The sequence below is a fragment of the Oikopleura dioica genome, chromosome 1 (assembly GCF_907165135.1).
Source record: "Oikopleura dioica chromosome 1, OKI2018_I68_1.0, whole genome shotgun sequence".
Lineage (NCBI taxonomy): Eukaryota > Metazoa > Chordata > Appendicularia > Copelata > Oikopleuridae > Oikopleura > Oikopleura dioica.
Window position 1 is genome coordinate 1186294 of NC_137291.1, and position 21657 is coordinate 1207950.

At 39.6% G+C, this 21657-nt stretch overlaps 3 protein-coding genes and 1 long non-coding RNA gene across 4 annotated transcripts; 3 read left to right on the forward strand and 1 right to left on the reverse strand.

Moving 5' to 3' along the window:
• The first annotated feature begins 4495 nt into the window (after positions 1-4495).
• On the forward strand, positions 4496-9213 carry LOC145704987 (uncharacterized). The gene is made up of 9 exons (XM_081782446.1): positions 4496-4512; positions 4576-4971; positions 5014-5399; positions 5483-5585; positions 6172-6485; positions 7880-8497; positions 8630-8720; positions 8764-8949; positions 9012-9213. The coding sequence occupies exons 1-9, from the start codon at positions 4496-4498 to the stop codon at positions 9211-9213; spliced, it is 2313 nt and encodes a 770-aa protein (XP_081638572.1).
• Positions 9214-9927: 714 nt separating this feature from the next.
• Positions 9928-10826, forward strand: LOC145710950 (uncharacterized). The gene is made up of 3 exons (XR_014135106.1): positions 9928-10068; positions 10110-10538; positions 10704-10826. It is a non-coding gene; the product is annotated as an uncharacterized LOC145710950 (long non-coding RNA).
• LOC145710948 (isovaleryl-CoA dehydrogenase, mitochondrial-like) lies at positions 10763-12477 on the reverse strand. Its single transcript, XM_081788660.1, has 6 exons — positions 12205-12477; positions 11835-12121; positions 11286-11784; positions 11128-11242; positions 10978-11050; positions 10763-10932 (listed from the first exon to the last, which is right to left on the reverse strand). Exons 1-6 carry the CDS (start codon positions 12366-12368, stop codon positions 10808-10810), a joined length of 1263 nt encoding a protein of 420 aa, XP_081644786.1. The 5' UTR covers positions 12369-12477; the 3' UTR covers positions 10763-10807.
• Positions 12478-18265: 5788 nt separating this feature from the next.
• On the forward strand, positions 18266-20271 carry LOC145710971 (uncharacterized). The gene is made up of 5 exons (XM_081788684.1): positions 18266-18376; positions 18426-18722; positions 18778-19056; positions 19103-19199; positions 19935-20271. The coding sequence occupies exons 1-5, from the start codon at positions 18280-18282 to the stop codon at positions 20242-20244; spliced, it is 1080 nt and encodes a 359-aa protein (XP_081644810.1). The 5' UTR covers positions 18266-18279; the 3' UTR covers positions 20245-20271.
• Positions 20272-21657: the final 1386 nt, after the last annotated feature.

Below are 21657 nucleotides of genomic sequence, written 5' to 3' on the forward strand. Positions count from 1 at the left end.
TAAATACTTTCTCGATTATCAGTTGGATGGCGCCCGCGGTGCGATAAAAATGAGTATGGATTGCAAACACGAGCTTTCTAAGCGCAATGAGTCGAATTGATGATGTCAAAAACAATGTTTTTCAAGTAACGCGCGCTTGCTAGAAAAGGGGATTATTTTTTCTTAGCTTTCGTGTTCCTGCGAAAATTCTAGTGTACAGTTTCTTAGCTATCACCGACTTGAAAATTTTTAAAGAAAAAAATTTCCAGTTAAATTTTTGTTGGTTTTTCGGATTTTTTATGTTTTTTTCGCATTTATTTTTGATTTTTGACAAGAAAAAATTTTTTTTCGAAAATTTTATTTTTTCTGACAAAAAAAATATTTTTTGAACAATATTCTTAATAATTTTTTCGAGTCGAAATTTTTTTTAAAGAAAATCCTCCACGTGGACGAGGGATTGGCGCTAGAATGTCTGTTTTGAAACGTGACTGACGGACTATTTCAGGTTGTGATTTGTTTTAGTTGGAGAATCTAAAATAAGACTTGAACTTTTTTCTTGATTATTCAGAACAGAATAATGAATGTTCAAAAATTGTCAGAGACAAAAACTTAAAAAGAGACAGTGTAAGTACCGTATTTGATAAATATCGAATGAGCAATCAATAGATTGTCAGATAGAAATGCACAAAAGCCCTCGTAATGGGCATCATTGAGTTGAAATATTGATGAGATTAAAAGAGCTGCTTCATCAAGATAAAAAAATCCGCAGTTCTCAAAGAGAAGAAACCGATATAATTCATACAAAATGCTGAAAATAAAGCCGATTCAGTCCTCTCAATGCTCAAGGTACGGAGGCCATCTCAATTTAAGGGGCTCCGGATTTTCACAAGGCAGTCACAACGTTACGTGCCACTTAAATTTTTTCCGATCAAAAAAAAGAAAAGTCCTTTATCTATCCTACCTAAAGGATGTAAATTCAAATATCGATATGAAAATAAACACACAAAAACGGGTCGAATGAGGACGAGAATTAAGGGTTCGCGTCAGGAGCCGACAAAAAAAATTTGCGTGGGCGGCTACTCGGCTGCTGATTGGCCGGTCAGCCGAATTCAAACTTCTGATTGGTTGAAAATTTCAAACAACTCGACATATTTTACTTGGAAATTTTCAACCAATCAGAAGCCTGAATTCTCTTAACCGGCCAATAAGCAACCGAGTAGCTGCGAACGAAAAATTTGTCGAAATTTATTTGTCGGTCCGTGACTCATCCCCGAATTCTGTTGAATTTGAAATAGAAAATTTGGCAGAATATCGATCGTAACAGCTCCATGTCAAATTTGAACCTGTTCATAATCTTAACATTTTGCCCTGTAATATAAATTCCAGCGTGTCGTGCCAGCAGCTCCGACGACATTCGACATCAAACATTTTCACCAAGATCGAGAATTTCGACATCGACCCGTTCATCCGACCGCCAATTTGTTTTTTGTTAACATGGTTGACTCTTGTCAGCGGAATCTGGCTCCTCTGGAAGATCGAAGAAGACGAGTTGGTTTTCAATTATCCCAAGTTTGTTTTGAAAATAGTTTTTCTAGGTAGCTCTTTTTTGAAAAGCCCAAAAGATGAGAAATTTAGTTTTTCTTGGTTTCGGAGGCTTAGTTGTCGGAATAATTTGGCTGTTGAAAACAAATGAGCAACGGAAATTCTTCAAGAAATTTTCGAAAAAACGTCGATCAACAGGTTCTAGCTCTTTTTCAGCATTATCTAATTCTGCCATTTTTAGCATTGAGTTTTCCAAGAGCTTCCTCACGACTTTCAACGACTCAGATCAGCACTGAATGTGATTTACAATAAATAAAACAAAAATAAATCGATTAATTTGGGGCTAATTTGATAAAGAAAGATAAAACCGCTGCAATTGAGTGAGGGGGTAGATATCATGAAAAGATATAATTTTCTGGTTTTAACTAACTTCAAAAGCTAATATAGTGACACCCTTATTCCAAACCCCAATTATCGCTCTCTATCTCCTTAAAATGGTCTAATTTTCTGGCGATCAAAGTAGACTTATTCGAAAAACAATGAAAAATAGACAAATAAGAAACATAAAGCAGCTTGTCTTTGTTAATTACGTTCATTAACAAAGAGCTTAGAGAATGACGTTAAAGTTTATTAATAATAAATTATTATTATTCCGTACTTACCTCAGGAAAGAAACCTGTCTAAAATCAAGTGTTACATTTGAAATTAATTATTGAAAAAATCAAAAGGGAGGCAAAATGATCCAAAAACAAGAATCACTAGAATTTTTTCTGATTCGATTTTGATCTTTTTTGATTGGTCAATGTATAAAATTCGAGATTCTTATTGGCTGAAATCAAAAAGCGCCTTCCCAAATTCCTGCTTTATAAAAAAAACCCGCTCCGAAAATAGCTTTTTCTGAAGGAGGAAAATTAACTTGCCAGGAAGCGAAAAGATATTTGACCGCAAATAGTTCGGCGCGTTGGAAAAATGGAAAAGACGCCTGTTCGAAGTTTTGTTTCTGGTAAAAGCTTCAAAGTTGTGTTCAACAATGTCGTTTTTCTTCGTTACAACCTGTCGCCGGCTGGAAAAAGCAGTTTGTTGATACAACTAGATTTAAATTTCTCATCTTCGAATTTCGAATTTCAAAATCTTCGTTCTTTTCAACTTTTTTTTTCTCGATTTTCCGTAATTTTCTCGATGACCATTTTTCATGCTTTCTTCGGTTGAAAAAAGCATGATTTCTGGACAATAATTATTTTGACAAAATTTATCTCGAATCGAGCATCTCCGACTCTCCGCGGGGGATTAAAACCGACAGTGTTCGGAAATTGAAATTATTGGCTTGATAAGAGCTGACAAGAGAACATGAAGCTTTCGCCGATTTTACTCGCTGCTGGTGCTTCAGGAGTGTTTTAAAAGATGGTTTGGTCGTTTAAAATAATTTTTTCGATAAGAATTTTCCTAAAAAATGAGCGTTCTCTATCGACCCCAGCCTTAATTTTCTAAATTTCATTTTAAGTATGACTTTTACTATAAATAACTTTTCCTCATTATCCCCAGCGGAGATACTTTTGAAGTCTTTATCCTATTCCTGATCGCATTTAATTAAGGGAAAACAGAGAGGTCCCTGCTACTTATTCCGTGTTTTTAAAAACAACACAAGCAGCATGTTTCATTTTCTTGATAAAAACAAGAGAAACGCGAGTTCTAACCGTATTTATGGTTATAATGCCGCTTTCATTGTTCGTTTGAAGGAGCATCTTTTCGAGTTTATGGTCGTTCCAAGGTGGCTAAGAGACCAGAGATTTTTTAATAATCGGATTCAATTTTAAAAACACATTCGATTAATAAATTGAATAAGGCACAAAGGAACAAAATCGTTTTGGCGTTGTCTTCGTAGAAAAAAAAATGTAATCGAAGAAAATTTGGATAAAGTTGAAAATTTGAGAGGAGGCTAGAATTATTGCTTAAGGGGGTAGAAACATTTTTCTCGATGTTGTACTCTAGCTACATAAAAGAAAACATCATTACATTTATTTAAATTTATTTACATTTACATATATTTGAATAAAATTTGTTTTCCTATTACGTGACTCGGAGTATTCGAGGCTGAAAATGTAAGAAAATCAAGAATTTCGTAGAGATGAGTTGCTTCTGAGCCCCATTTCTCAAAAATTTGATCATTAAAACAAAATTTCGAGGGAGATGTTCCTAGATCTAAGATGTTTCTATCTAAATATGAAGAGAAAAATAGAAAATCTAAGATTTTTTTGTCTGTAGCGCCAGTCGAAATGCGCTTATTTTCGAAAAAAGCTGTTTCTACCCCCTTAAATCCAAGACCCTTCAGATAAAATTTTTGGGGGACGGGCGGCTACGTTAAAAATTTGTAACGCTGTTACAATTTTGTAACGCCGTTACAAAAACTCAGATTTTTTACGCAATAAAAATTATTTTCCATCCCGTAATCATTTTTATTTTAGACAGAATAAGTATAACAATAAGCAGGTATACCAAAAAGTAGTTTACTTTAATTCAAGCGCGAAGCGCACACTCGTTCAATGATTTTGATTTTGAATTTTTGTAACGCCGTTACAATTTTTCTACTTGTAACGTAGCCGCCCTACACCTAATTTTTTCTCTAGTTAAAAATTGAGAAGATAAAGTTCATAGAGTCACTTGTGTACGATTAAAATGGAATATCTTGCCAATATTTCCCCAAACACAGTCATAAACCATGAGTTCTTTATTCCACTTGTTTTTGGTATTTCGATTAATGTTGATGAAAACAATCAGGAGTCTTGCTCATTTCTTTCTTTTTATTTTGTAAATAAAAAATGAACCAAATAATTTGTTTCCACTTTATTACGGAATTCAGCGTAATTACAATAGAAAAAAGCGCTAAATGACCTAGAAAGCAGAAAACCTCTAAAAGAACTATTTTCTACGAAAAAAAAAACATTAAAAATCACGAGTCAAAGTTGACTTAATAAAAATGAAGGTGATGAAAAAGTAGAGTGAAAAGGTTAATTTATCTCAGCTCAATTTCGTCCTCGAAAGTTTTCAAATTTCAAGAGAAGTCGGAATTTTCGGAATTATCATTTGTCAAAAACACGCAAAAGCCGATTGCCCAGAAATCCTCAACGAAAATGGCTGGGACAACCCAACACCAGGGAAGCTCTCACCAAGCATGCGTTATCCACTTGGCCTGAGCTCCGAGCGAACTCAAACTGTCAAGTACCAAATTAAAAAGTACGGCCTTCACGAATCCGCTTATCTCGGCTTCTTGACCTTCAACGGCTACCACTGCGGCGAGGATTTCATCAACAAGGCCCTTGTTGATGGCCGCATCAAATTGGACATTGTTGACACTCAATACGTTTACGCGTTCAATTCTACGACCAGTTACGAGACGCTCAAGGAATCATCGCTGACTGGGCGATATGTCGATCGAAGAACTTACCAATTTGTGTACGTAATATTTCGATGATTATTTCACAAATAAATTTTTAGCGCTCGACCTCGGCCAGATGATTTCTCTGGAAACAAGTGGGGAGTCGGGAACAACAAATGGGTCGACACTCTCAGTGTCACTTTCAACGGTCTTGACAAAGTCGAGTGGGGCGAGCGCAGCATGACCAATTGTCTTCAAAAAGTGAAGCTCGGATTCACGTCCGATGAAGACTTCACTGGACGAGCATACTACGATGGCGAGGATTTCACCCCCTGCATCTTTCCTTCTGATAACGTTGTGACGACAACGACCCCACAAGGGCCAACGACGACGACGACTCCTCAAGGACCAACGACGACTACTCCACAGGGACCAACGACGACAACGACTCCACAGGGGCCGACGACAACAACAACTCCAGGAAGCGGGCAGATAAGAACTCTATGTTTTGAAGCGATCCATGCTTTCCGGGGTCCTCCGGAAGTATCAAATTGCGTTCTTGAATTTGTTTTTTGAGCCCGTTGCAAGGTGAATTCACTCACAATGGCGATGGAACTGGTGGCAACGCTCCACAATACCGAGCTTATGTTGCAGTCAATGGCGAGGAGAACGTTGCTGCCATTGGGATAGTGTTACAATTTTCTCGAGAAAAGATAAGAGAATAATGTCGTGGAAGCTAAAGGAATGCAAAAATTTGTTCAAGCATTATCGCGTGGTGAAAGCTGTTTTGACGTTGATCGTGATTGCTATTTTGATCGTTTTGGTTGTTGTTTTTGAAGTTCCTTTATGATCGGATTCAGAATTATTTTTAAAGCTAAATTAGAACCTTTTTCTAAGTGCCTTCGTTTTTTTTTATAAATATTTTGATATTTGATGATTCTGATATGATAACACAATCATGAATCTTTTCAATAGCCACACCAGCAGATGATGAATATGATTATGATGACGATCGCATTTTTGATCGAAGGGTTGAGTCAAACGATTCCACACCAGCCGCATAGCCGAGTCGAGAGTCATCACAAAATACGATTTATTTTTAAAATTATTTCTTGCTTATTTACATATGTATCTCTTTTCAATATATTTTACTAATTTTTTATATGTGAGATTTCTGATTCAAAGCAAAGATCGGATATAAGACAGTATATCGGCGTTTTAGATGTCGATTCGTTCGGGTAAAGAATTCTCTCTCTAAACATGTAACACAAACAAAGACACGGCCCTCATGCTGCTGATGGCCAACTTCTTTCAAACGGCGGATATGTCGCGACCGGTATCTCCAGCGCAACAGAGGGCGGTCAAGTTGGAATCGGCTGGGTCGCTCGGGTCGATCCCTGCCCGAACCCAGACAGTTACGAAAACACGCTGGGAACCATGCTCACTGGAGCTGGATCAAACTGCGCGACGAAATTCAAGTGGGCTTGGAAGCAGGCTAGCGGTGGAAAACATACTCATATGGTCTCGGTCAAAGAAAGTCCCGATGGAACATATGTTCTTGCCGCTGGATTGAGAAAGTCGAGCAGTAATGGTAAGATTTTTTTTTTGTCTCTTTTTCTGTTCTTTCATAATCCTTGTTAAAAATAAGAGAAATAGGCAAGAGAGAATGAAGATCAGAAGAAGAAGATTCCTCGTCGAAATCATCTCACGATAACTCTAGAATACAACGGCTACGTGGTAAAACTTGACGTCGAAACCGGAAACCTCATCTGGGACTTCGACTTCACTTCTGGCTCCGGCGTTCGATCGGGGTTCGAGACGATTCATTTCACATCTGACGGAGGCTTTATCGTTGGCGGCTTCTCTCATCGGGAATGGGAAGAGCATCCTTATTTCAAATCAGGAGGACAGGTTGACAATGGTCGCCCAGTTTTGCATAAATTCAGCGCTGAAATTGCGAATGCTGCTACTGTTTCTGATCCAATGCCGGAATGGACTTATAGATGTGGCGCTGTGGGAACGACCTGTGATCTTAACGATGGATCGATGAAAAATGCACGGGTGTATTTTGACGATGGGGTTGAAAAAATCGTTGCTCTTCCTGTCTGGCGAACGATCTTCATCATTATCAATGCTCAGACTGGGGAAGAGCTGATCTACTCTGGCGATGCAATCAACTCCGGCTTCACAGATGATGGAATCGCGAATGATGTCGAAGTCGAATTCGACGATTCCGGCGCTGTGATGGGTTTCGTCACTACAGGCTTTCGAATAACAACTGTTTCAACTGATAACGGGATGCCGTGTTCTCATGCAGAGGACGGAAAATGCGGCGTCTTCCATGGCTTCTTTGCGAAATACAGCAAGAGTCTTGACCAGCGACTTTGGAGAACCACTTTCAATACTGGCGATTGGCCCGGAGGAGCTGGGCAGTTCAAGGACCTCGAAGCAAGTGCTTACAAATCGTTGGTTTACACCGAGTGCTGGGGCATGACAAAAGTCACAGGTCCAACTGGCCATGTCGGATACGCTGCAGCTTGCGGCTCGGGAATCGAAGGTTGCGACATTCACGGAGAAATTCCCTGCGAAAACGATCCAAGAACCACTTGGCGAGGAGCTGTTCCGAGAATTGACCGAGAGGGAAATCTCGTCTGGTACCGGCTTGATTCTTTCCGTGGCCTTTTTGACGATGGCGAGACGGTAACAGATGATGTTTCGGAATCTGCTTCGGAGTACATTTTCGAGGACAAATTCGGAAGGATCGTCTCAGTTACCGATGAAGGAATGGGCGGAGTTGGGTTTTTAACCTACGAATGCGAAGATGGAATCACTTGTTTCTGAAAATTTCTCTGATTTCGCATTCTCTGATTTCTCATTAGGAATAATAAGCAATAAAAACTGAACAGTTTTGAATGAGTGAAAACATGTCCAGTCTTGTCTCGAAAATTCATCGAAGAAGTATATTACTAATCAAAAAATATTTAGCTTACAATGGATACGTTGCGAAAATCAACATCAACACTGGCGCTACGATCTGGGACTTCGACTACAAAACGAATTCTGGAACTCGATCTGGCTTCGAAACAGTCCACTTCACTTCGGATGGCGGTTTCATCGTTGGAGGTTTCACACATCGAGTCGACGTTGAAATGCCTGGCTTCAAATCGGGCGGACAAGTCGACCAAGGACGACCTGTCATGCACAAGTTCAGCGCTCAAACCGCCAATTCTGCTTCGGTCTCGAATCCAACGCCAGTCTGGACCTACAGCTGCGCCTCTGGCTCCAACAGCTGTCAGCTTGACGACGGTTCGGTCAAGAACATGCGAGTCTACATGGACAATGGGGTCGAAAAAGTCGTTGGTCTTCCCACAAGCCGAACAGTCTTCATCAACTTGAACGCCAACAACGGTAACGAGCTCATCTACTCCGGCGACGGAATCAACAGTGGACACATTGGCGACGGAACCGCCAATGACGTCGAGGTTGAATATGACGATGCTGGTAATGTGATTGGTTTCGTCACTACTGGCTTGAGAGTCACGAAGATCCAGAGCGACAATGGCGTCGGCTGCGGAGCTCAAGAAGACGGATGCTCGGTGATCAAGGAAAAGGGCACGATTTCTTATTTCAAACTAAATAAACTTGAATTAATGACTCTTAGTAGTTGAGCGAAGGCCACGTTTGAAAATTCTCACTTTGTTCATACTTGAGTGATAATCGATTTGAGTCCTTCTTAGGGTGTTTTTACGAAGTACAACAAAGCACTTACTCAGCGAGTGTGGCGACAAGCGTTTAACACTGGAGAATGGCCAGGAGGAGCTGGACAGTATGATCTTTTCATTCATGCAGAACTTGTTCATTCTGTTTAGATTTTCTTCTGTCTCCGCGACTCCGTACAAGTCCCTTGTCTACACAGAATGCTGGGGCTTGACAAAAGTGATGAACAACGGTGTCCATGTCGGCTATGCTGCAGCTTGTGGTTCTGGTGTCGAGCCTGGCTGCGATATCCACACCGGGGCGATCAAAACTGCTTGCCAAAACGATGTCAGGAACGGGTTTTTGATACAAAAAGACAATTTTTTCTAAAAAAATATTGATAAAAAATACCCTAAAAAAGAAAAGCCTGGCGAGGGGCCGTCACTAGAATCGATCGCGCAGGAAACTTGGTCTGGTACCGACTGGATTCGTGGTTCTGGTCAGCAAATGAGAGAGGAGAATCAGCTTCGGAGTACATCTTCCAAGATGCCAGCGATAGAATCGTCTCTGTAACAGATGAAGGATTCGGTGGTTTTGGATTCCTGACTTATGATTCCTCATAAAGTCGTGTGTAACTGATAATAGAATGAATAAACTCAAGGTGTTGAAAAAGACTTTTATTGAATAAATTAAAGATGCAATTGGAAAGAATGATCAGAATCGTGCTCGCTGAAACTCGTGAATTGTGACAAAGATGACATTCCGTTGATTAAATAGTCGATTCTTGCTCTGAGAAAAGGGTATTCAGCTAAAGACTGCGCGATTCTCTCGTTCAAAGAAAGAGTTTTTCTCGCTCCAAGGGCCAAAGAAACTAGTAAAAAAAGAAAACGCATCTTTTCTTCTCTTCTTGAAAAATGAGCTCTTTTTATATATTTTTTGATTGAGTGCTAGTCTGCTGAGCGTCGTCTTGTCAGATAGACTACCGAGATTGTCTTATTAACGTCGATTAAATGAAGGCCAGGATAGAATTTTTAATTAACAAATAGCTGAAAAGGTATTCTCTGACAGGAATACCTGGCTGAAATGGATTAAAAGGCCAGTTTTAATCACATTTACAAATCCGAGACTTCCCAAAATCCTTACTTTTAACAAATCCCATTTTGCCCTTCAGATTTCCGTTAATCCTTGAGCTGCTATTCCCTAAGAAGCGTTCGTTCAGAAAAGAGCTAGAAGGGCTCCTGTTTCTTTACGTAGCCCAAGGGGACAAGCAACAGATTAGGCCAAATTAATTCTACGCCGCTTCTTTTTTTCGCGTTCTTTTCCATTCTAGATCTCTTTCAAAAACACGCTTCTTCTCTTAGTCCACTTGAATTCACGAAAAATGAGCAGCCTGAAAGAAAGACTTTTAAAGCTCTTTGGCTGTTTTACGGCAAAAGAGAATGATGAACCAGAACCGATTAAAAGAGGAGAAATATCAGGTCAAAGGCTAGAGAATCAAAGTTCCGAAAATGAATTATAGAATCGTGGTCGCATTGGAGAATAATCATCATCGACAAAAACGGAGAAAAGGAAGCTGATCCTAATCTGTACACTCGGCTCGGAAGGGTCAAAATCAAGTTCAAGCAAGAATGTTTCAGCGTTTCTACAATTCTAAACTCGATTTTCAACATAAACAATGTCTCAAAAGATAGAGAAATCAAAGCAAAGCTGATTTCTATCCTTTTTTCATCTGGAAAGGGTCTTTTTTAGTTGGAAATAACTGGATAAAGCTTGAAAAAGACCTTCATAAGTGATGATAGAAACGAAAGAGTGCATTATGCGATCGAATCCGAAAGTAATTTCCAATAGCGAGAGGATCGCTTTCATCAAAAATCCTCCGAAAATCAAGTGGCTGAAAGAAAATCGCGAGGAATTCGACCTAGAGGAAGCTATTAACAATTTCTTCCAGGTAAAATCAATTCCCTCAAGGCTCCTGTGTAGCAACCTGAGCAGAAGGCTGAGTCAGGGCTCTAGCAGAAGTTCCTCTAAACTGAGAAGAAACCCTGACTCAGAATTCTAAACAGGTATCTGAGACCACCACATCCTTCTATCGCCCTAATTTATCTGATTTTAGAGAGAAGAAGACAATTTAGGTTCAACTGACGCTAGACTATTTCCTGACCAAGAAAACACTTTCTTCTTTCAAATTCTGTAATTTTAATTTGAATGAATAATAAATTAGTTATTTTTGTACAAAGCGTTAAAATGGCGACCGAGAATGAGTTTTCGAACTTCCGTCGTTCCAGCGCCGATTTCTCCGATTTTGCAGTCTCGCATGATTCGCTCAGAAGGATATGCGTTTGCTAAAGAAAAGAGGGTCAGCTAGAACAATATGACTATAATCTTACTGTAGCCATTGCCACCGAGGATTTGGATAGCTTCTAGGGCGACTTTTGTTGCTTGTTCGGCGCCGTACATTAGCTAAAAACGGGGTAAAAATGACTTGAAATGTTCAATTTTCGTTCTTCTAAGAGAGAAAATAAGCAACAGTTACTTACAACAGCAGCACAATCGTGATTTGTCAGCGTTCTTTGATCCCTATCAGCCGCCTTCAGTAGGGCATACAAGTATGCTCGAGTTGCGCTCAGCTGAGCGTACATTTCCGCCATTTTACTGAAGAAAACGCTTATCAACTAATAATTCGAGAAATCATTACCTCTGCATCATCTGAAACTCCCCAATCGGCACTCCAAATTGCTTCCTCTCATGCGCGTAAGGAAACGCGCAATCGCAAGCAGCTTGCATGTATCCGACCGCTCCAGCAGCTCCAGTCAGTCGCTCGACATTCAAGCCCTTCATCAGTACCGCTGCTCCTCGTCCTTCAGCGCCCAGGACGGAAGAAGCGGGGATTTTGACATTGTCGAAATGGAGCTCTCCCGTGTAGCTGCCTCTGACGCCCATTTTGCCAGGAATCGCAGTCGCTGTGAAGCCTTCCAAGTCGCGGACGTCGATCGCAAAGGCGGTGATACTCTTGCTGCCTTTGGAACTTGGATCTGTTCGAGCGTAGAGGACGAGTGTGTCGCAAATAGGACCGTTTGTGATCCAGAATTTCGTGCCGTTCACGATGTAGTAGTCTGTTCCTGGCTGTTTAACCGCTTGGCATCGCATGGACATCACATCGGAGCCAGATCCGGGCTCAGACATGGCCAGGGCACCTTAATTTATGTGTTGACTGGTGGGGAAATCTTCAGGTCATAAGACTTACCAATAGTCTGACCAGAAACCAATCCAGGCAAAAACTTGGCTTTCTGCTCCGGAGAACCGTTTTTTTCGATGACATAGGAGGAGAGACATGTGTGCGCAAAGATTCCCATGTAGACGCCGCCCGATATGCGCGACAACTCCTCGAGCATAAGGGATGTTTCGAAAAGACCCATTCCAGTTCCGCCGAATTCTTCCGCAGAAAGGGTTCCCAAGACGCCTTGCTCGCCGCATTTTCGCCAGAATTCGCGGTACTCGGGGAAGGAATCCGTTTCATCGATTTCACGACATCTTAAAAAGTCATTTTTAAAGGCAATAGAAATAATACAGTAAGAAAAGCCGGGCTCTTTCCAGATTCCAAAAAAACGACGAACCTTTGTTGGGTAAGTTCGCTTTCGAAGAAGTTCCGAAAATTCTCCCGAATCGCCGACTGCTCTTCCGAAACTCCGAAAAGATGATCTTCAATCGGCACAATTGACAAATTTCTCTTGACAATTGTTTTTTGCTGCGCTAGAATTCTTCGAAATCCAAGCTTCATTTTTCTTTTTCAATTTCTCTTACAAACGAATCTGATTTTAGGAACACGCCCCAGGCATCGAAAAGAGGGAAAATATTTGATTTGAAAAAATAAAGTGAACTTTGGTCGTGCAAGAGCATTTTTTTGAGAAATGAGGAGGGCGTGGGAAACGCAAAGGAGGTCCTCACTGTGCTGGAAGTTTGGAAATACGCAGGAAGAATGGGAAAGCGCACCGCCAATCAGCGCGCGATGAGATTTGAATTGCGAAAAAGGCTTTCGATTATTGCCGATTTCTGCGGCTATTTTATGGAGGCGAAGATTTTTGATTCTTTCATTTTTCTTCGTGGAAGATGTAGATTCTATTCTTTTTGTTCTATAAAAAGTAAATATATAATGACTGTTTATCGTCACTTTTTATTTGAGTTTAACTTTCAATAAGGATTTCTGAGTGAAATCCTGACCCCCCTTTTTTATTAGCTCATTTGAAAGAGTGTAAAAAGTTACTCAAAAAGTTGATTTTTTTTGTCGAAGATGACGTCACAGCACGTGATCGAAGTTCCGAAGTACCGGATTTCTCCTACGCCCGCATTTTAAAGTCCTCTTAGCTCCCCGAGCGTGTGATAGCTGAAAATGATCGTCTCCTCGAGCTCTAGGTCAGCATCTACTTTTCAACCCTTTTTTTCGAAATTGAAATTTGAAAAAAAGGATGAAAGGGAATGAAAAGGGTTGAAAAGTAGATGCTGACCTAGAGCTCGAGGAGACGATCATTTTCATGTATTGCATGCCCCTCTAGCTCAGAGCATGTGAAAATGCGGGCGTAGGAGCAATTCAGTACTTTTGGGACTTCAATCACGTGCGGTTAAGTTAATAACTCCCATTCCACTTATCTACCAAACTTCTGAAATCAAAGGCGCGTCATCGCCCCTTTTAAAGAGGCAAAAAATATTTGAATATTATGACGATACTGTATCGTCGATACAGCTATACAAGCAGAATAATTAACGAGTTGCTAAAAGTGCTCGCCTCTCTTGTCTAAACTGGATTAGAAAGGGCACTTAGCCAAGTACTCCACGAACAAGAAATGATAGATCGATCACCGCCCATTAGTAGTCCACATACAAATCAAACATATTAACACGGCAATTAGCATTTTAAGGCGGCCAGCTTTGAATTAGACCCAATTTTTCGGCCAAAAAGGGTCGAAATCAAGGATGAATTCTAGAGCAGCCGCTCTTCTATGATTTTCTTCGGGATTTATTGGAGTGACACCCTCATTCTTCCAAAAGAAAAACAGTAGATAAAATGAATATTTATTGATTTGAGAAGTTACTGTCTACTTTTCGATGGGGGTAAAAAGCTGACTTCGTAAAAAAGCAGCTTGAAAATCGCAGAGCAAAAGAGCAGTTCTCCAGCCAGTGTCGCGAAATCGATCTCCTTGAGTTGCACGAATGCAGTTTTGCTCGTATTTCTGGTATACCATTTTCATAATCGATGTCCGGCCGCAGCTCATCCGGGCACCCCATGCTCAAATTATGAATTCGGATAAATGATCCATTTTCGGTAATTTTCGCGAACTCGTAACTCCTCATTGATTTTTTTCGTTGGCAGAGCTGATTATATATTTCTAATTGGATCATTTTCAAAAAGGTGTAATTGAGGACTTCCTTATCGGATCCTCCGGGAGGTGCGTTTTTCGTTGCGATTAGGGAAGCCACTGCCTCGATTTTTTGTGCTCTGGATCTGCTTATCGCGATCACCTGTTACTCGGCTATCGGGCACTTGCCATAACTGCCATTTTTACACATTTATGAGGCAGGACAATATTTTCAATATTTAGCCGCTGACTTTATAAGGAAAGTTGATTTTTCTTTTGAAAAACAATGGAATTCAATATTTGCATACGACTTCTAAGCGATTATACTAGCCATTGTAAATTACTTCTCTCTTGCTTCTTTTCCAAGTTTAAAGCGGATTTTCTTATAATCTGCAAAGAGAGGCATAAAATGTCTGAAAAATCGTACTACAGCGAGAGTTTTCTCTCCGAAGATTCAGTTATTACTAACTCAGCATTAGTTCGTGAGGAAAATAATGGTTTGAATAGAATTTTTTCGGGTGTTTAGAACAACTGAGATCTGAAATGAAAGCAGAATCAAATATACTCAACGATGAAGTACGACGGCTAAAAGTCACACTTTCGGATGCATTGATAGACAACGCTGATTATAAAAAACGAATCGCAGAACTTGAAAATACCGTCGAAAACCAAGGTCTTAAAATAGACCAGCTAGAAAAAACTGTCGAAGAGAAAATGTTGGAAAATGAGATGGAAAAACTCGATGTCAGTAGTGAAATGAAAATTTTCAAACCAGCTCAGAAGCGTGCTGCTTTTCAAGAAAATTATGGCTTGCATGAAAAACAGCTTGAGAGTCTTCAAGAATACGGGAATGTTTTTAATTTAAAAATATCTTATTTTTGTCATTTATAAAACTATTACTTTCATTCGAAAAGCTTAAAAAGTTGCCTTGGCCACTCTACCGAGGATGATCAGAGTGAAACTCATGGTGGAAAAAAATTTTTTGATACAACGTCTTTTGCGCTCATTATGAAAGCTTATAAAAATGGAATGAAAAAATTCACCCTGAAGGTTGCTCGAAGAATAAATTAAAAAATTGAAAATAAACGATTAAATAGTTCGGAGCTTCAGATAAACACTTTTATGTTGGAAAGTCACAATTTCATTACTTCGATGAAAAAATAAAACCGGTTGGTGATCAAAAATGGCGTCAATTTTTTTCCATCGCTCACGAAGGTAACTGATTCTGAGAATCTGTTTTATTTTTATTCAGGGCGAAAACTTCGGTTCAAAGCGAGACTTCAAGCTATGGATGCAGTTGCGGGTTTTGAACGAAAACTATACGATTGGAAAGAAACAGATTCTGAAGGTGTTCTCGAGCAAATTATTGTTCTGTCGAATTGGCCTCCAGGAGGACAATGGTACAGCAGATATCATCTGATTTTTCTTGAATAAACAATAGTCAATAATTCGAAACAAACTTTTGAGTATACTTTTTTAACTTCGAGATTTTCAAGATTTTCATTCTGATGAATTTGCTGGTGAAATTATCTCAAAAGGCTTTCTCAAACTCTCTTTATCGTTGTTTTTGCTCTTATTAGTTGTATTAGGTATTTTTTGAAAAAAATAATGCACTGGAAAATTTTTATTTTTCAAGACGATCATTTTGCGCCAAAAACTCCGAAATTGACCTACAGAAGAAAAAGTTATAAAATCTTTTTAAGCTTTATTATAAAAAAGCGCGTCTTAGGGACACCCCTGGTAAAAGGACGAGGGACAAAGCTCTCAGGGTATGGTTTAGGGTTTCCATAATCACAACGGTATCATATCGTTGAGTCAGAAGACTGGCTTAATAAATCATTACTCAAAGTACTTTCCCTTGCCTCTCTTTTCTCGTTCAAACAAGTTAAAATATTAAAGCGTTAAATATTCAATATCCGCCTTGCGGTTAGAAATCCTCGTTGATCCCTCTTTTCTCCACATTCTATGATCACCTATCGATGAGAATTCTAGCTTTGCTTTCGCTTTTCTCCAACGCGGAAGAAATTTTCATATCCGCTCAAAATAATGAAGAGAGAAAAATTGCAATTATAAAATTCAATCTCACGGAAATAAATTCGTACTCTGGCTCGGGAGACAACGAAGAGAAACAAAGAAAATCGGCGAAAAATGGGCTTGGAAACATTTCATTTGGAATCGATAAGATTTTGGAGCGAAAAAGTCAAAGAACATCGGAGTCATGTTTTTTGCCTCCCGAATCGAGGCAATTCTGCAAGGCGAAAATTCGGCAAAAGATGAATGCGAATCCCTTTGCTGAGTTTTCTTCAGGACAGTTACTTTTGCCCTCTTAAGATTTTTTCAAAAAAAAATGAACGAGGAGTAGCACGAGAAAGACTGTCTTGTCAATTGCTCAACTGTGGAAACATGGCTAACACTTGACAAAACTACAACTTCCCTGATTCTAGCCGGAACTGAAATCTCCACGATTCGACTAATTGAAAGAACAGTCGAGCCCCTTGAAAACCTCCAACGACTAGACATCAGCTACAACAACCTTAAACACTTCGACGGAAATCTCCTCCGCCACAAATATCACATGATCGAGCTCAAAGCCGCTCACAACAAAATCCAGTATCTCGGGCCAACTTGTTTCCGCCACACGAGAAATCTCGAATCACTCGATTTTTCGTTCAATAGAATCCGCTTTATCGCCCACAATATGCTCGCAACATCGAATGGAAACCGGCAAGAATATCTCACCTCCATCAATTTACAAGGAAACTCCTTTAAAAACCTCCACCCGCGATTTTTTCACGGAACGAAATCGCTTCAAACCCTCAATTTGTCGAAAAACAAATTTGGTCGAGTTTCACTATCGCTCTTTCGGGGGCTTTATAATTTGAAGATTTTGGATCTTTCGGAAAATAATCTTAAAGAGATTCAGGTAGAAAAGAAAGAGAGTTAATCTGACTGTAAAATATTGTTTCAGTTTGATCATCTGAAAGACTCGAAAAGACTGGAGACCCTTAATCTCTCGAAAAATCGGATAATCATTTCAGATAAGGGCTTTTTATAATTCAGCCAATGAAACCGCTTTATGTGGTCAAATGACCAATCAGAAGTAAATGGTCAAAATTCTTAAAAAGCCCTTGAAAGATGATCCTTTTGTCATGAACTCAGAGCTGAAAAACCTCGACATTTCATCAAATCATCTTGGAGAAACAACCCTTCAGCCCTTTATCTTCCAAAAATTAAACAAACTCGAAGTCTTGAATTTGGACTCAAACGCTATCCCCTCCCTCCACGCTGAAATCTTCGCTGCAAATGTCAATCTCAAGAAACTCTTTCTCAACAACAACACCTTGACAACATTAGATAAAACGATTTTCTTAACGCTTGGAAATCTCGAAAGCCTCTATCTCGCAAACAATGCGATTTCGGACCTCAACAAGCATACTTTCAACACTCTTCCCAGCTTGAAAATGCTCTCTTTATCGGTAAAAATTTCATAAACCAGGATTTTTCAAAGAAGGCTTCAGAAAAACAAGCTGAGAAATCTTCACGAAGACGCATTTTTGAACCTCGACAAGTTGACTCATCTCTACCTACAGGACAATTTGCTCACGAGACTACCAAAAGGACTATTGAAAAATACTCCAAATATGCAGTTCTTGCATCTTGACGGGAATCAGGTATCAGAAACCCCTGAATCCGGATTTGTCTGCCAGACACCTGTCTGGAGTCTAGACAATATTTATCATTTCTTTCAGATTTCATCGATTCCTTCTGAAATATTTACCAGTTGTACCCTCGTTTCCCTCGGAATGTCCAACAACCAGCTCACTAGAATCGACAACTCCTTCGGTAGCTTTTCCTTCCCTTCTCTTTCTTATGTGAATTCAAGGTCAATGTTCGAACTTGATGACGATCGACTTGAGTAACAACCAAATGCTGAGCGTAAGCGGAAATTCCTTCAAAATGGCGAGAAAGCTCGAGTTCGTCAACATGAAGAACACGAATAAAAACGGCTGTAGAAATTGCGGCATCGAAGAAAATTGCTGTCTTTTGTGCTCAGTCGAGTTTCAAGAGGTGAGAAATCAACAAAGAACCCCCAAAACGAACCTTTTTTTAGAAAGAAACTGGCTGTCCAAAAGCGCTGATTGGAAGTACCTCCCGAAGCTCTCGAACACAACAGACGTTTCACGACGATTTGATTGACTTTCTTGAAACCAAATAAATGATACCAAATAATTGTCAACGAAACTGATTTCATAACGGATTTTCTAGAAAACGTATTTATCTGAGTATTTTAATCACTATCAAAAGCAGTTTCGATTATTGCGCCTAAGGGGTAGCAAAATGAGGGATGATTGGAATAAGGAAATTCCTCAATTTTGGATCGACAATGGACTCAATGAAGAAACTCTTCCAAGATACTACCTTTATTTGAGCATCGGTAAGTCGACATTTCGATTTTGAATATTTTCTGATTCTCCAATATCAAGTTGTTTACATCTTCCTGATTCTGTCCACGGCAAACTACATCTTCACCTGGTGGACTCGTAAGAATCTAGCCCCTCTCAAGCGCCTCGGAGAAGAGCCCCTCACGAAAATCGAGCAGTATTCTCAAAACTGTCGCCTCGGACAAGAGCCTGCGATGAATTTTATTTCCTCGGCGTTGATTACGAATGACAGAGCTTATATCGTCATCCGATGCATTTTGGCTTTTTCTTCATTGTTTTTGACAGTTTCGGCGAATGAAGGAGTAAGATCCATTTTTCTTGGAGCATATTATCCCTTAGGCAAGATTCAAATTAAAAGAGCTCCTTGAAAATCACTGATTTGAATCTTCAAAAGCCCTTATCATGACAATATACGTCAACTTCAACCGCGAACTCATCATCGAAGGTTTCGGAAACAAAGCTCAATTCCTGAACAAACTCCTTTCCTGGCTCCTCACCATTCAAGTGCAGCTGCGTCTCTTCATCTGCATCAGTTGGTGGACTCAATGGCTCGGAATTTGTCGATACCGAGACATGGCTCGCGCCGCAGAGCTTTCTAGAGCGCTTTTATTCACTAAGGAGTTCAGTCCGCCGCTCTTTCTGCTCGTTGAAATTTTGTGGTTTGATTCGATGTGTAAGTAAGCTTTGAAAAAAAACAGAAAAAAGAATTGGGTTCATAGTTAAATTTGCTGGTGTTTGGCACATCATCTTCGCTGGCAATTTGGTCGGAGCTGGAATGCTTAACGATGGAGTACCGGAACCTCCGCAAGCTATGCTGTGAGTAAAAGATTCCGAACAATATACGGAAGCCTGTATAGAAAGCCTGAGTCAGGGTCTGAAAGAACTGAAGTGAAAAGCCGCGCAGCGGCTTTCTTTGAATCGAAGCCGCGAAGCGGCTTCGCTAATACAGTTTGAAGCACTTTTAAGGCCGACCCTTTTAAGGCCACTTTTTCGAAAAATTCCCAAAATCTGTCATCCTAAAAAAATCCACTTTAAGGCCACTTTCCCTTCAATTTCAGTTCAAAATCCGAAAGTTACAGTGTCACTTGAAAAAGCTTTTTATCTTCGACTGCGTGATGCCTTGTGTTTTTATCTTTATTTTTCTTTTTTGGTATTTTTCGATGTTTTTTTCTCGACTTTTTCAATTAACGATAATTTCTTACGGTCTTGTTTAAATTTTCGCTTAGATTTTGAGTCAAAGTGTTTCAATCGATCATCATTATATAGGCGTGAAAAATACGCAGAGGAATGTCTTAACCATTTTTTTTTCGAAAAAGCTCAGACTCGAGACAAAAAATTTCCATTTTAAGGCCACTTTTGAAATTCGCTGTCATCCGAAAATCGGCCTTAAAAGTGCTTCACACTGAATAGCCATTTAAATCTATGAAACATTCCCACGAAGCCACTTTGCGGCTTCGTTTTAAAAAAAAAGCCGCTGAGCGGCTTTTCATTTAAGTTCTTTCAGTCCATGACTTAGATTTTCAACACAGGTTGCCAAGCCCAGATTTTTAGGTACATGCCAGAACGACCGGCGCCTTCAGTAATTCAAGCAACAATTTTCGTCTTCGGGATGATTTTCATACAGTTTTTCCTCTCCACCATCTGTCTCCTGAAAATCTGGATATTCAAAAAACTTCCCGTCATTGGCGACAGAATGAGAAATCGACAGAACTGCATTGCGATTTTCACAAAACGACAAGCTCTGAACAAGTTTATGGGAGCAGCAGCGATGGAGAAACGAAAAACAACGACGAATGGAGCTTATAAGAATTTTGGTAGAAGATCGACTTTGAGAAGATCTACTGTTGAACAAGCTCGTTAAAGCTGAAAAAAAATTTTTATGAGTAAATAAATTTTTTAAAAAACCAAAATGGCAAAATCCTTGATTTTTAGGGGAGTTGCCAGGAACCGACAAAAAATTTCGACAAATTTTGCGTGGAAATTTTTAACCAATCAGAGTCCTGAATTCGGCTTACCGGCCAACCAGAAGCCGAGGAGCCGCCCACGCAAAATTTGTCGAAATTTTTTGTCGGTTCCCGACACCAGCCCGATTTTTCTTCCTTGTTTTCAGAAAATATTTTTCAATAGCGAAATATCTGTTTAACCCTTCGCTGGGTGGATAATTGGTATAATCATCATAAAATAATTGCGTTATGCCTTCCTGATGGACAGTGTAAATAAAGAAGTCGCTCGATAATTTATTGAATGCGGTTCACCAATTTCGCCAGAGCAATTTGCATATCGATGATTTTTTGTCAATAATGTTCTTTTACTTGTTTTTTTTTTCTCGATAATTTGCTTTTCTTTGATGCTTTTTTTACTGTATATTTTGACCTGAGGGTATGTCTACAGTTTCAGTAAGTTTACTGTTGCGTTGAAAATGACCTTGTTTATCTATTCCAGTTCATCAAAAATCCACGAAAGGAGCCCGATTAAACGAGAAATTAAAAAAGGCGGAACAAAGGAGCGGAATCGACGGAGAGGGCCTTGATCCAAGAATAAGCAATACGGATCTCCTTAATTATGCAAATTATCACCCCAGTTGATTCGCTCGATACTTGCTTCTGTTTTGTGTACGTCAGCTAATAATTTAAAAATATGGAAGGGTATTCGATTTTATTCTGTTTATAAGGCGTCTACAAGGGTAAAAGAAAACATCAGCTCCCTTATGTTCTTTTGAACTTTTCCGTGAAATAAGGGGGTAGCGGCGTAAATCGACAAAAAAATTTCGACAAATTTTGCGTAGGCGGCTGATCGACTGCTAGTTGGCCGGCCGGTAGAATCCAGGCTTCTGATTGGCTGAAAATTTTTTCGCAAAATTTGTCGAAATTTTTGTCGATTCAAGCCGCTACCCCCTTATTTCAGGGCGAACGTTCAAAAGAAGATAAGGGAACTAAAATCCTGAAATAAGGGTGTCGCTTTGATAAGCAAAAAAAATGCTTTTTTTCGAAAAAAATGCCTTGAAAAAGCCTCTCTTCTGGATTGAATACCAAGTTGGACATGTGTTTTTGCGGTTTATTTTGTGCAAATAAAGCAGTTAGATCAAGTTTTGTCCGTTGATGATGCCATTTTAAAAACCGATGCGTCTCAAATTGAACTGGATTAGATGCACCCAAAGTCTGCAGATTTGCCTCGGCCGAGATTTCCGAAAGCATTAAAAAATAAATCCATGCAAAACGCAATGGTTGATTAATCTTGCATAACTTTTATCGCGTTGGACAGGTTTAAGCCTGCG